Source organism: Copadichromis virginalis, linkage group LG17, assembly GCF_057382275.1.
Source record: "Copadichromis virginalis isolate Kocher_CV1m ecotype Utaka linkage group LG17, C_Virginalis_male_GT1.1, whole genome shotgun sequence".
Taxonomy (NCBI): domain Eukaryota; kingdom Metazoa; phylum Chordata; class Actinopteri; order Cichliformes; family Cichlidae; genus Copadichromis; species Copadichromis virginalis.
In genome coordinates, this window is record NC_140634.1 from 1,097,747 (window position 1) to 1,112,103 (window position 14,357).

Here is a 14,357-nt window from a genome sequence, read left to right on the forward strand (position 1 = left end):
TGGCAGGTGCCGCTGACTCCCAGAGCTCAGGAAATATCTGCTTTCATCACGCCATCTGGTCTTTATTCATATACAGTCATGGGTTTTGGTTTACGCAGTGCTCCAGCTACATTTCAGCGACTCATGAATATGGTTGTTAATGGGCTGGAAGGCTGTGCTGTTTACCTAGATGACGTGGTGGTATATAGTAACACCTGGGAGGATCATCTGGATCGCATTCGCACTCTGTTTGAACGATTAGTTCTGGGAAATCTGACTATCAACCTGGCAAAATGTGAATTTGCAAAAGCAACTGTGACCTATCTTGGTAAGGTTGTGGGCCAAGGTTATGTGAGGCCAGTTGATGCAAAGGTGTTGGCCATCAAAGAGTTCCCTGTTCCAGTAACAAAAAAAGAACTCATGAGATTTTTGGGTCTGGTCGGGTATTATCGCTGTTTTTGTCGAAACTTCTCAACAGTGGTTGCTCCTCTGACTGATTTGTTGAGGGCCAAGGTAAAGTTTATTTGGTCTGCAGCATGCCAGCAAGCTTTTTGGGATGTAAAAGCTTTACTGTGCTCTGAACCTGTGCTTTTAGCCCCTCGTCTGGATCAGCCCTTCAAGCTGTATGTGGATGCAAGCCACATTGGTGCAGGTGCTGTTCTAGTCCAAGCTGACAAGCAAGGTACGGAACATCCAGTTAGTTTCTATTCCAAGAAGTTCAACTCCCATCAGCTGAATTATTCGGTCATTGAGAAGGAAGCTTTGGCATTAGTCTTGGCCTTGCAGCATTTTAGGGTATATTTAGATTCTGCTTGGCCAATTGAGGTATTTTCTGACCATAACCCTCTCACTTTCTTGAACACATTGCAGAACCCAAATCAGAGGCTCATGCAGTGGGCTCTCTTTCTGCAGCCTTACAATTTGGATATCCAGCACATTAAGGGCAAAGATAATGTCTTGGCAGATGCTTTGTCCCGTGCCCCTTTGTAACCAGCAGCTTCACTCCTCATATGCTTGAAGTATGTCCTCTCCAGTATCGTTTTCCTTCCTCTTAAATTGCTCCTAGGTACCAAGGTTGCTGAGGTTGGAGTTGAGCTGAAGATGATTTTTGAGCATACAAAAGGTGTTGAAAGTGAGGGTGCGTGTGTGTGTGTGTGTGTGTGTGTATATGTTATGAATTTAAAATATGTTAGTTCTTCTAGCTGCAAATTCATAATGTAAATGTGTTTGCCAATTCAGGGTGAGACGCTGTTCTTTGGGGGGAAGTGTGACGGCCAGTGGGCTGGCCTTGTTTTTCTTTTTCCTTTTCCTGTTTCTTGCAGGTAGGTGGAGCTGACCCAATTATTGATGCAGCACACCTGAGAGGCCAGTCCCAGTGTATATAAAGACACCTTGACTGAACCAGGGTGGCTGGCTTTTGGCTCCCTCTGGCACGTGTTATGTTTATTTGGAAGGTTCAGTTATGGCTGTTATGTCCTTTAACTTGTGTTTAAGTTGCTTTACCTTATTTTCATTAAATGTGTCTTACAGTCTTTAAAAGCCTGTGTGTGGTCTCCCATTTCTTTGTCACTTCCTATGAGCCGGGTTGTGACAAAATCTATACTTGATAAAAAGCTATGTATTGCAAGTGTATATGGTCCAAATGTTGATGATCCCTCATTCTTTCACGGTTTTTTCAGTGCACTCTCTGAACACTTAGATGGCACACTTGTTCTTGGAGGTGACCTCAACCTTGGACTAAATGAAGACACGGATAGGCTCAATACAGCGGGAACTCGGCGTAATTGGCAGTCCACAAATATAATCAAACAGTATATGAGCGACTTTGGTCTTTGCGATGCATGGTGCTCCCTTCACCCCACCAGTAAGGAATATACTTTTTTCTCACATGTCCATCACTCCTACTCTCGTCTGGATTATTTTCTGGTCAGCAGCTCACTGCTGAACGACATTTCAGACACTGAGATTCACCCTATAGCTGTCAGCGATCATGCTCCTGTATCTTTAACACTAATGCACAAGAATAATACTACGCCAAGTAAAAACTGGAGATTTAATACATCACTGCTTAAAGATGAAGACTTTATTAAATATTTTTAAAAGGAATGGACTTCATATTTAGACTTTAATGTCCTTCCACATGTGGAAAGCGACAGAAAACATGCTGCTGTTTGCACATATTTAATAATCAGCTCTGCACAGGAGCAGAAGCAGAGTCCAGCCTGTTGCTCTTACAGTATAATACTCATAATAAAAGTACAGTAACCGTGGTTAGTCACTGAGCAGCCCGGTGCGTTTCTCTTGATTTCTTTAGTCAGGGTAAATTCATTCACCTGCACGGGTTAGCTAAACAAACTTTACAAAACAAGTTTCCCCGACAGCAGAGTGCTCATTTTAGCTAGCTAGGTCCTTAGGAAGCTAGCTAAGGACCTAAATTACGGATTAGCTTACAAACACATTTAACTTACCAAAAATAATGCGGTGGGGCCTCAGGTCCTCCTGTCCGGTAGTCCAGTTTACTGAAGAACACCTCAGGCTGTCACTTTGAAATAGTCGGTAATGTAAACGCTGGACCTCTCGGCATCTGCCATTCCCGAACAGACACGTGCGAGTTTGTCCGTGACCGCAGCCGCGTCGTCAGTGTTTTCTCCAGTCATTGGTCAGCATTATAATATATGCAAATACATGCGGGTCGGAATCCCCGCCCCCCAGCGCGCCCCCGTACGCCAAAACAATGCCAGCAGAGTGAAACTGAAAAATGGTTTGAAACCGAAAACAAAAAAATTACAGTTTCAATTAATTGTTTTTCACTATCAATTTTTTTTTCCGGTTTCAATACAAGATTTTTCAGTACATTTATTTCAGTTACAATATTTTTTTTCGGTTTCAATATTTTTTTCGGTTTCGTTTCAAGGTGGCATCGTTCTGATTCCATACAGGAAGAACTATTGCTGACCTGACAGACTCGACCTTGTTCACAAAGAAAGAAAGGAACTGATTACATGTGTCAGCAGAGGCTTTCAGGGTTGTTTAGAGTAGAGCTGATAGTCTTAAAGAACACGGAGATTATGACAATCTAACACAATGATCTGAGAAAAATATCTGTTTCTCTCATTTTCACTGTATTCTGATCAAATTTCCAACAAAGAAACCTGCAATTTGTCTTTCTTCCACTTCCACTCTGCTCTCCTACACTGACGCCTGACTGCTCGGCTCATTTAACCAGGGCAACCCTAACCCTAACATATGAACACGGCATTATTTCAATCCTTATGCAAAATGCAAACACACTATTGAACTAATAAAACAGTGCAAGTCTGCATTGAAAAACACATAACAGAGGAATGTTGTTGTTGGAATTTTCTTTTCCAAAATGAAAATGAAAGAATTCATTAAGTTTTAACCATTGCTTATGAAGTCTGATCATCTTTGACCAGATAATGATCAAGTTTTTCTGAAACAACTTGAACTCACCTTACAATAAGTGTTAATCAGCAATTATCATTAGAATAATGTTTTTCATGTATAAAACTATATTTTTATCTCTTTTTAGTCAACCTCTGAAACAATGGTAACAATTTGCATAACACTCTTTATTCTGCTACTGGACTCTAATCACATATTACACACTGCTGCTGCAGCAGTTACTGTACCTTTGCAGGTGCATAAAGAGGAATAAAAGTCGAATGAAGAGCATTGGCTGAAGCAGGTCTATCACACGGTTAACTTGAACATAAAACAAACAATATTAATAAAAACAACTGAATACTAAAAAATGCTGTTTTAAAAACGTCATTGGTGCCTGCCCGACACCCACACACCAATGTATATATATGTATGTATTTTTAACAAAACTTTATTGAACAATCAGTGAGTATACAACATACAAACAGATGAGGTATACAAGTGGAACATAAATATGAACAACCAGCGGTTAAAGAAAAAAAGAAAAACCCCACACCGATAGAGTTGGGAAGCAGGTACCATGCTTGTTACATCAGCTAACAATACTAACTTCCACAACACTCACCAAGACAGTCGGAGGTTAGGTAAAACAGAGCAAATAAATTATTGAGAAATTATAAGAAAATATTATTTGAAATCCAAGTATCTGTTTCAAACAATATTTGACTGTGAGGCTTGGTTACCGGTTGTTGCTGGTTCTCACTGGTTGTCACTAGTTGTTACCGCTTGCTGCTGGTGCAGCAGCACTGACAGCTAACATGGCGGTTAAATCGACACATTTTGCTGCACCCATTTTTAGTTTTAATTGTTTTATGTCAGCTTTTCAGCTCCACCTTCTCCACTTCTTCCACACTAAACTTTTTCTACAAGCTGCGTGAGCGCACACCAAAGGTAGGGGAGGTGCTCAGGTTCACTGTCATTGATCATAATCGATCGATAGTGAAAAGTCCCCGCTCAATGCTCAGCTCAAATGCACAAATATATACAATTATGAGATATTCATGAAGTATTTTTATTTTATTTTGCCATTTATATATGTTGGCACTAACAGTGCTCAAGACAATACTTATATACTGTCAATATGTGACATATTGAAATCGCGTTTGAATTTGCGCTTGTTTTTTGCTTTCACTTTGCAATCGCACGAACTGTGTATAGAGAGCGACAGCACTGATTGGTGAGTGATGATAATTTGTGCACCAATTCCTCTGACATCGTCTTATCAATCGTTAGCTTACTACGCAAACATGACAAGTGAAATCTCCTGCAGCTTAAACATGTGAGAGGTTGATCGCGCAGAGAATCGCTGAGCTTATGTGAGTGCGTGTGTAAAAGCAGCAGGATATATATTTTAGTTCTGCTGAGCCAAATAAGACAGGTCAGGGTGAAGAAGTGACAGCCAAAGAAAAGCTTACCATAAAACGGAGAAGTTATGACAAATCAGACTATAAGGCAAAAAGAAAGTGCAGCTTTATGGTTTCATGGACAAAAGAATTTCTGTGGCTGCGATATGACGAGCTAAATAACCAGGGCTGCACATAAGTGGTCCACAGGTGCGCATTCGCTGTCAAAATAAAAAACACGCACAAGGGTTAGGGTTAAATTTAAAAACTGTACTTTTGAGTTAAAATATATATTTATAATTTTAATAAATGACAAATTAAAAAGGCATGAACATTTTTTTTGTATCGAAAAAATATCGAACCGTGACACCAAAGTATCGAACCGAACCGTGAATTTTGTGTATTGTTGCACCCCTAATATATATATATATGTGTGTAATTTTAACAAGAACTTTATTGAACAATCAGTGAGTATACAACATACAAACAGATGAGGTATACAAGTGGAACATAAATATGAACAACCAGCGGTTAAAGAAACAAAGAAAAAAAACCACACCGATAGAGTTGGGAAGCAGGTACCATGCTTGTTACATCAGCTAACAATACTAACTTCCACAACACTCACCAAGACAGTCGGAGGTTGGGTAAAACAGAGCAAATAAATTATTGAGAAATTATAAGAAAATACATTAGGCAGGAAAGGAAAAAGAATAACTGTGGAAGTTCAAATTCACTGGGCTACACGTGCTTTCTTTCTATAGCCTTTGAACCTTGAAAAATATAACCTCATCACAGTAACGCATAATTTTATTATGCATTACATCCAATACTGCTCATACATTTAGTGAGTAACTAGTCACAATAATGCGCACAGATACGATTTATAGATCAGTCAACACATTCCAGCACCTTTAGGCAACTGTTTTTGTGATTTGGTGCTGTAAATAAAACTGAAATCAAGTGAATTTTGACTTAACCTGTGCTGTTAGCTTTTAGCCTGCAAAGCTATCCATTAGCCTTCACTACTGCCTTACAAGTAAATGCTGCCCAAAGAGAGTCCTTCTTGTTGGTATAATAGCTACAATATTATCTATAATATCCATTGCTTGTTCCTAACTAGTTTTATGGCCTTTGTTGTAGAAGCACAGTTCCCACCTTGAAGCAGCCCTCTATAAACATGCATTTATGCAGCTGCGCTACAGTTTTTGCAATATTGCACCCCTAAATAAATCTTTACAGAACTTTGCCTTCACCAGAAACTACTGCCTAGCCCAGGCTGATGTTCTGTAGCTATGGAAACCAAGAATTCCAAAATCTTGTGATGTCATCACCTCGTTGTTATAAGACATTGTTATAAGACACTAAAGATCATAGTTCTCACACACAGCTCATTGCATCTTTGCAGAGTGAAGAGTGAAATCCTGAAACTAAATTAACCTAAATGAATCACACAATGTCAAAGTCTTGGCCAACTTATACTGCACCACGTCCTGTGGATCTGAATAACCCTCTAGGTAAGTCAAATGGGATTCATATGGTAATTATGCATGCTTCTGGGTTTTTATTTGAGGCAACTGAATTTGACTTAAACAAAATCATCTTTTGTTGATTTCAGGACACCAAACAGAGCCTTGCATCTCCACACTGGTGAAGATGACTCCAGATGGAAGAATAGAGGGAAGAAAGAGAAGGGACTTACCTGAAAGACTGGACAAATCCCCCAAAAAAAGCAAAAGCAGTGGAGGTCCAAAACCGGGTCCCAGCCACTTTGTTTCTGGGGAATCCAGTTTGAAATGTAAGTGATAAGACCTGTTTTAGCTGTGACATTATCTTGGCTATGTAGTTTATTTTGTGACTTTAACTGTGTACTTAACGGTCTTTAACTTTGTAGTTGGTTCATTTAGCCTTCTTTGTGTTGATTTTCAGTGTGCAGTTATTGCGTTAATGCACGATTGCCAGACCTTAGAAAGTCAGTAGAAAGCAGTTGACACACAGAGTTGGACTGAAAATGCTTAAAGTCAAACTACTTTTTCCATTTTAGTTGGCCTTCTCATAGTGCCTTCAAGCGACTCTAGTATAATTAAGAGGAGCAACAAACGGAAGAGCACTAGTGACGAATCTGAGGGACCATCCAGCAAAAAAAGCAGGACAACGAGCCCAGAGGAGAGTCCCACCCAGGAACCCTCTGAAACATGTGACTCACCGAGGATATCCGGCACTGACAGAAAAGGTAAGATAATGGCAATATTTCTGAGCTGGATCACAAGATCCTTTAGAATTTGTCCTGGGGTTTGAGATTGGGTTAGATTCCTGTGGGACCAATCGACAATAAGAGACACTCTGGGCAGTAGTGACGTTACCTACCTACTAATCTGCTAAAATGTAGCTGCTATTTACCAATTAATAGAAATGTTATAGCAAAGCTCTATAGGACTGTGCCAGCTGTTTTCTGTGTAACAAGTCATAACCTGTATGTTTTTCCTGTGTGTCTGCAGAAGACTTCCTGGAAAAATATCAAGAGCTGGAGGTGCTGGGTCATGGAGGCTTTGCCACCGTGTTTTCTGGAATACGCATAAAAGACAGTTTTCCAGTATGGCTTCTTACATTTGCATTTCACAGATCTTCAGTTTATTCCTGTTTGTACTTCTCTAACCCAGAAAATGTCTTTAATGCAGGTGGCAATCAAACATGTTCAACAGCGCAGACTTGCGCGCACAACAATGGTAAGCGTCTTTTCTTATTCCAGCAGGTATTTATTAGGGCTGCCACGATTTGTCGACTAGTCACGATTACGTCGACTATCAAAATCGTCGACGACTGATTTAATAGTCGACGCGTCGTTTGAAGCTTTGTAAGATCACAAAAGACGCAGGAGTAAGTGGCAGGATTTAAGAGTGTAATAACGGACTGAAACAGAAGATGGCAGCATTGCATGTACAAGGATGTCAGCTACCGTTAAACCCCGAAGAAGAAGAAGAAGCAGCTGTGTCCCAGAATTCATAGCGCGGCCCAGCGCAGTTTCCAACAATGGCGGCAGCTAGTTAGTTTTAATGTTACTCTTATTATTCTTTCTGGGTCACAAAATAAACGTTTAACATATTTTCAGGCGAGAATGTAGCTGTGTAAACCTCAAATATCTGCTCAGTTTATCAGGACACCGCATATTTTCAAAAGCGCTCCGACGTTTTCGGAGACGTCTGTTACCCACTAGCTCGATAGCTAGCCGGGGGCTAGGCTCACTAGCGCCGTGAGAACACCGGACTCCCCGCAAATCGTTTTCAAACCCACCGCCGTCTTTCGCTACTCAGGTTAAATATATATGAGTCACTTAGATAACTTAAAATGTTATTGTTTGGCTTTTTTTTTAGTATTTTATTTGTTCCTGAGTAAATCGGTTTGTCTGAGATTAAAGTTATAGTTTTTACACAGCTGAATAAACATCAAGCAGACAACTGATTATCAGAAGTGTGAGATGCTCCAGAATATACTCCAGTGTCCTGTTATATTTTAGATAGCAAGGAGTTTATTAAACTTCACCGAAACAATCTGCAAATTTCATTAAAATTTAATAAACTATCATCTTGTCTTTATTTTTAGTTAGCACAGACCTTAAACACTTAAAGCTGTAAGCTAATGATAGTTATATAAGAGCAGATACTGCTGGTGCAATAAGCTGTAGTTTTACGTCCAATGGATGATGATCTGATTAGTCGACTAATCGCAAAAATAATCGGTGACTAGTCGACTATCAAAATGATCGTTTGTGGCAGCCCTAGTATTGATATTATTTCAGGCCTTCTCAGGCATCAAGCATAAGGCACGTATTTCCTCCGTGCATGAACCAGACTGGTCTCACAGTTGTGTGTGAAATCGTCAGGAAATATGGTCGAATTCTATGAACAGTGGGTCACCTTATTGTTTAAACTGACATGTTTCAGTGGAAAGAATGCTTTTTAAAGATCAGGTCATTTTGTGACTATTTCAAAACTGTCTGTACGCTGATAGCTACTTTTGTTGAAATTCTGAATACTGACCTGAAGTAACTTTCCTTCTGAAGGATTGGAATGGGAAAAGTACTGATGTTCCCCTGGAGGTGGCGCTACTGATACAAGTTGGGGCTGGACCACACGATACGGAAAGCAGTATAACCCCACTTCTACTTGACTGGTTTGATCTGGAAGATGAGCTTATTATGGTTTTTGAGAAACCAGAAAATTGCATGGACTTAGACAATTACCTCAAAACTACAGATAAACCTCTGTCAGAGACACATGTTAAGGTAAGTGACGAGCATTTGGAGCTTACAGCAGTTTTTCATAGAGAATGTCCTGTGCTCCAAATATGGCTTCCTTTCTTTTAGGTCATAATGAAGCAACTAGTTGACGCAGCCATTACGATGGATAACAAGGGGGTTTTCCACCGAGATATTAAACCACACAACATTCTAATTGAAACATCTTCGGAGGAACCCCGAGTGCGATACATCGATTTTGGCTGTGGAGTCACATTTACTCCGGGACAAAGGTTCAGGAGGAACGCAGGTATGTTTTCAGCCACAGCGTTGTGCTGTCATGAACTGTCTCCACATCATGTTCCCTCCCCATTAATTCTTCTTATCTTTGTGTTTTAGGAACCAGGATCTACAATAGTCCAGAGTGGTTCATGTACGGCTTCTGCTCTGCAGAATATACTACAGCCTGGCAGCTGGGTGTTGTGATGTACCAGCTGTTACACAACAAGTTACCATTTGACTGCGACTACAAGATCATCAACCAAAACCCACCGATTTTAGCTGACATTTCAAACAGTAAGATTTCTGCCAAAAGGGCTGTTGATATAAGAAAGGTGAAATAACTTTGTGGATAACTTTAACAAGAGTATTTCATTTCTGTAAAGAATGCAGGGATTTTTTGACGGGGTGTCTGAGGAAGCACTACAAGGACCGCTTCACCCTGGAGGATCTTCGGAATCACATGTGGCTCAAATGATTTCTGCGCACCATGAACTAAAAGGTTATGGAGCAAAAGCTCCAACACATCACAAGTCATCAACAAGTCACTTTTCAAATTTAGTAGCAATGTTGCAGTTGCTGTCACGTGGCTCTTTTTTGGTGTTTTCTTTTCCAATCCAGCAGCAAGCAGTCTGAGACCTCCATCTGACCTTCATCTAAATATAGTGTCAAGCGGCAGCTGTGTGAAGGCAAGAGAGGACCCAAATGCACAGCTCTAGACACACGGTGATGACCTCAAAGGCAGGTCTTTATTAACAGGAACGTAAGAAGCCATACAATAACTAACCTGGGAGCAACTAAAGCTGAGGCGCTGGGAAGACACGGTAAATGCACACAACCTAGAGGGACGACGCAACACAGAACAAAGGGACACTCTGACATAAATACACAGAAGGTAATGAGAGAAGTGGGAACACACGGGGAACACAGCTGAAGACAATTAGCGAGCAGGGAGGACACGAAACTGAAAATACTGACACCAAGATGTGGACCTTAAACACAACACAGTACACAGAGATGAGCACAGAGAGAGAGAGGCAGAGAAGAAGGATGAATATGGGGGGATGAGGAGAACACAGAACACAAAGGATGGGAACACGGTACCAGAACAAACACCACAATAAAAACATGGACACAGGGGGAATCCAAATACCAAACCAACCAATCCAATGGACATAAGGAACAAAATACAAAACTACAGGAAAACTAAGAACACTGGGTCAAAATGACCCAGGACCATGACATATAGGCTTTTGTAGGCTTGCTTTATGAAAAATGTCATTGATGAAAATGTAGTGTATATCTGTTATTAACCTCTGTCTCTCTTCCACAGCATGTCTTTATCCTGTCTTCCTTCTCTCACCCCAACCGGTCGCAGCAGATGGCCGCCCCTCCCTGAGCCTGGTTCTGCCGGAGGTTTCTTCCTGTTAAAAGGGAGTTTTTCCTTCCCACTGTCGCCAAAGTGCTTGCTCAAAGGGGGTCATATGATTGTTGGGTTTTTCTCTGTATCTATGAAGCGCCTTGAGGCGACTTTTGTTGTGATTTGGCGCTATATAAACAAAATTGAATTGAATTGAATTGAGGCCATGATGCATTTTATTGTAGCTCATCATCATCCGACCCTGCCCTGAAAATAGCTGAAGAAATGTTGGCATACCGAAAGGTTTGCTTTGGGGGTACTATTTGGTGCCATTTTAAGTTAACAACTATTAAAAAAAAAAAAAAAAGAGTCATATTTTGTGTGATTTTTTCATTACTGTTGTTGTCCCAAGAAGCAAGATGGCGCCTGTGTTTGGCTGTGCCGCTGCCTCCGTCCGTGTGTTTGTTTACTTCATATGTTATGCAAGTGTTCTTGCTACAGCTTTGTCCGATGTCATCTCCCTTCGGATTTATGATCGCCATGCGTTACTGCCGATCAAATCTGCTATGGATAACTTTCAGAGTCAACGATACGACGTTGTTTTCCCACCGCCGCTTGAGCGCGACGCAGCACCCGGTTCACCTCCACTCTTGCCGGTCAGCTCAATTTTGCTTCAGAGGCCTCGTCGGAGGAAGCGGGGGAAGAGAGCCGGCTTTGTTGTCCTGCTCCGTCGTCTTCGGAAAGAGGCAGATCTTCGGGGGCTTTATTCCTGGGCTGCTAGCGGTAAGATCCGCCTGAGACTTGTCGGAGCTGGATTAATCCCCACAACCCACTGTGTTTGAACTGAGCCCTTAGCCCTATATGTGCCTTTAAATGAGCACATTGCCCCAGAAACCTTTGTTTCTCCAAGTACTTGTGTATAAAAAACTATATATTAATGTTTGACCACATTTGGGAATCAGAGCAGAGAGAAGATGACAACAGGTGGCGCCATATTGCCAACTGATTAGTCTTCTTCATAAAATATGATACAAAAGCATGATTACAAATACAATAAATGCTTCTGGATGGCAAATGCTCTGTTCAGTACACACGTTTTACTTTGAACACATAGGTATGCAGCATGCACACAACATGCATTCATCCTTTTTGGTTGAGTCCATGGTGATGGCCTGTGTCTTTCCGAGTTCTCCTCAAACACTTTGGCTTCCCTCTACAATGTTAGGCCTCTTATTAACCTTTGTCATGTCATGCACACATTGCTCAAGAGCTGTTGCCATATTGGATGTGATAACCTGTAGCGATCACATCCAATAACTCATGTGTTGTTTACATACAAATGATCACTGCTTTTTTTTTCACTGCTGTGCTGCTGGTTGCAGCAATCACCAGGGATAGAGAATCTTTTTTGTTGCCTTTCAGGTGATTTGGATAGAAGAGGAGCATCACATAAAAGGTAGTATCAGTTCTAAATTATTTGAAATCCAAGTATCTGTTTCAAACAATATTTGACTGTGAGGCTTGGTTACCGGTTGTTGCTGGTTCTCACTGGTTGTCACTAGTTGTTACCGCTTGCTGCTGGTGCAGCAGCACTGACAGCTAACATGGCGGTTAAATCGACACATTTTGCTGCACCCATTTTTAGTTTTAATTGTTTTATGTCAGCTTTTCAGCTCCACCTTCTCCACTTTGTTATGGTTCAAAATATTGGGGATGGAGACAAGAGAAACACCACAATAACAACACTGGTCCGGCCGGGTCAAGTCAAACGATGATTTTAATGGTCACACACGTGGGAGATGGACACCGTATGCAGACAGCCTCAGATCTCATCACAAAAAACACATCTCCATAGTTTTGTAAAAATCAGGGTATTAGAATGCCCCTTCATGCGTAATGACAGGTGTTATACAATCAATGTTGACAGTTTTATTTAACACAGAAAAATAACATTGTCTCCTTCCCGAGGGCAGACGCTAACTGCCCCCCGTCTCCTGGAGCCATCCGTCCCCTGCAGAGACACAACATTGCAGCTACAAGGACTTCCACATTGATTAAGATGATCAGTGTGTATTGCTCTAAAACAAGTGTATAATACTAAATGAATAATGCTTGGTCAGCTACCACTACTTAAAACATAACAAAAAATAACTGAGCACAAGATCACCAAGAATAACATCGTATAAGTGCTTTGTAAGCATGTTTGCATTTAGCCCTCTGCACTCAAAGTCAAAACCTGCAATATATCAGTCCGGACCATCACGGCAAACGAAGCTTATGACCTTCAAAAGACCAAGTGCCAACTCATCATAAGCACAATTGCAAGGTGTGTCTGAAATTATTGAAACCACTCTTTTTAACAAAAGACAAACAAATTAACAAATCTTCTAAACGCTATTCAGTTCATTTCAATCATTAATTATTAAACATGAAAGTGATGATTTATGCTTTTCACTGATTCTCTAAAAAGCCCGGAAACTGACTCAGGTATTTAATATTTTAATCAATGTTGTTTAATTAACTACCACTTTAAACTTAGCAAAAAAACATAATTGAATAAAAGACCACAAAGAATAATATGATATCAGTGGTATGTAGGCGCGTGCGGCCCTCTATGCTCGAAGCCTTTCCCCTCCATAGATCAGTCAGACATTCACGCTGACTGTAGCTTTTAACCCTTAATTAACTTGAGCACAACTCTATAATAAGCAACAAACTGCAATATGTATAAGTTGATCATGGTCACATCTGCAATGAAAGATCATATTATTCTGGTACCTGTAAGTAAAAAATCAAACTAGAGTTATAACAATCACTGTAATACAAAAGCTAATGTAAGATCAAAAACTTCAGTATATATTTAATGCAAAGCTGGTTATATGATTCTAATGAACTAATAGTGCCACATTAAAATAATGAAACTAGAAGAGGAAAAAACATCCCCTTTTTATTCTACAACTTCTTCCACACTAAACTTTTTCTACAAGCTGCGTGAGCGCACACCAAAGGTAGGGGAGGTGCTCAGGTTCACTGTCATTGATCATAATCGATCGATGGTGAAAAGTCCCCGCTCAATGCTCAGCTCAAATGCACAAATATATACAATTATGAGATATTCATGAAGCATTTTTATTTTATTTTGCCATTTATATATGTTGTCACTAACAGTGCTCAAGACAATATTTAAGTCTCGAGACTGGTTTATTTGTCTAGAAGGAGACTATCAATGGTAAAACTTTCACAAAATGTCTTTTAGAAAGACAGATTTATTTCTCCCTGTGGGGAAATTGGCTTACAGATAAAAGAAATTCAAATTAACATAAATATACCAACAAAAAACAAACAAACAAGTAACATGCAAACATATACAAAATATTTAAAACGACACTAAAAACTAGCAAATGCACAGGTTCTTACAGAAGCACGGTTCCTATAGGATGGATCTATAAGATAGATTTCTTTTTTACCTCCAAAACAGAAGAACATAGAATTAACAATATTGAAATTTAACCAAGTCACTCTCATGGGACTTAGGATTGACACCAAAATGAAAACTTTGGCGATTAAATGCCTCATTCCTAAATGATAGCCAGTTTTGTGAGTTCATACACACCAAATTAAATACTTAGAATTGAATATAACTCAACATATCGCCCTTAACTCTCTGGGATTGCGCTAAGGCATAAAACATAAACAT

At 40.2% G+C, this 14,357-nt stretch overlaps 1 protein-coding gene across 2 annotated transcripts; it reads left to right on the forward strand.

The window, feature by feature from the left end:
• Nucleotides 1-5,837: 5,837 nt before the first annotated feature.
• LOC146688697 (serine/threonine-protein kinase pim-2-like) lies at nucleotides 5,838-11,485 on the forward strand. 2 transcript variants are annotated; one of them, XR_014916015.1, is made up of 10 exons: nucleotides 5,838-6,304; nucleotides 6,406-6,585; nucleotides 6,832-7,020; nucleotides 7,286-7,380; nucleotides 7,466-7,513; nucleotides 8,848-9,069; nucleotides 9,151-9,331; nucleotides 9,421-9,597; nucleotides 9,687-10,124; nucleotides 10,634-11,443. XR_014916015.1 is itself a non-coding variant. In XM_085436863.1 (9 exons), the coding sequence occupies exons 1-9, from the start codon at nucleotides 6,232-6,234 to the stop codon at nucleotides 9,776-9,778; spliced, it is 1,257 nt and encodes a 418-aa protein (XP_085292989.1). In that variant the 5' UTR covers nucleotides 5,838-6,231; the 3' UTR covers nucleotides 9,779-11,485. The 2 variants fall into 2 exon arrangements, 1 of the variants encoding a protein (XP_085292989.1); XM_085436863.1 differs by having other exon boundaries at nucleotides 9,687-11,485.
• The last annotated feature ends 2,872 nt before the right edge of the window (nucleotides 11,486-14,357 follow it).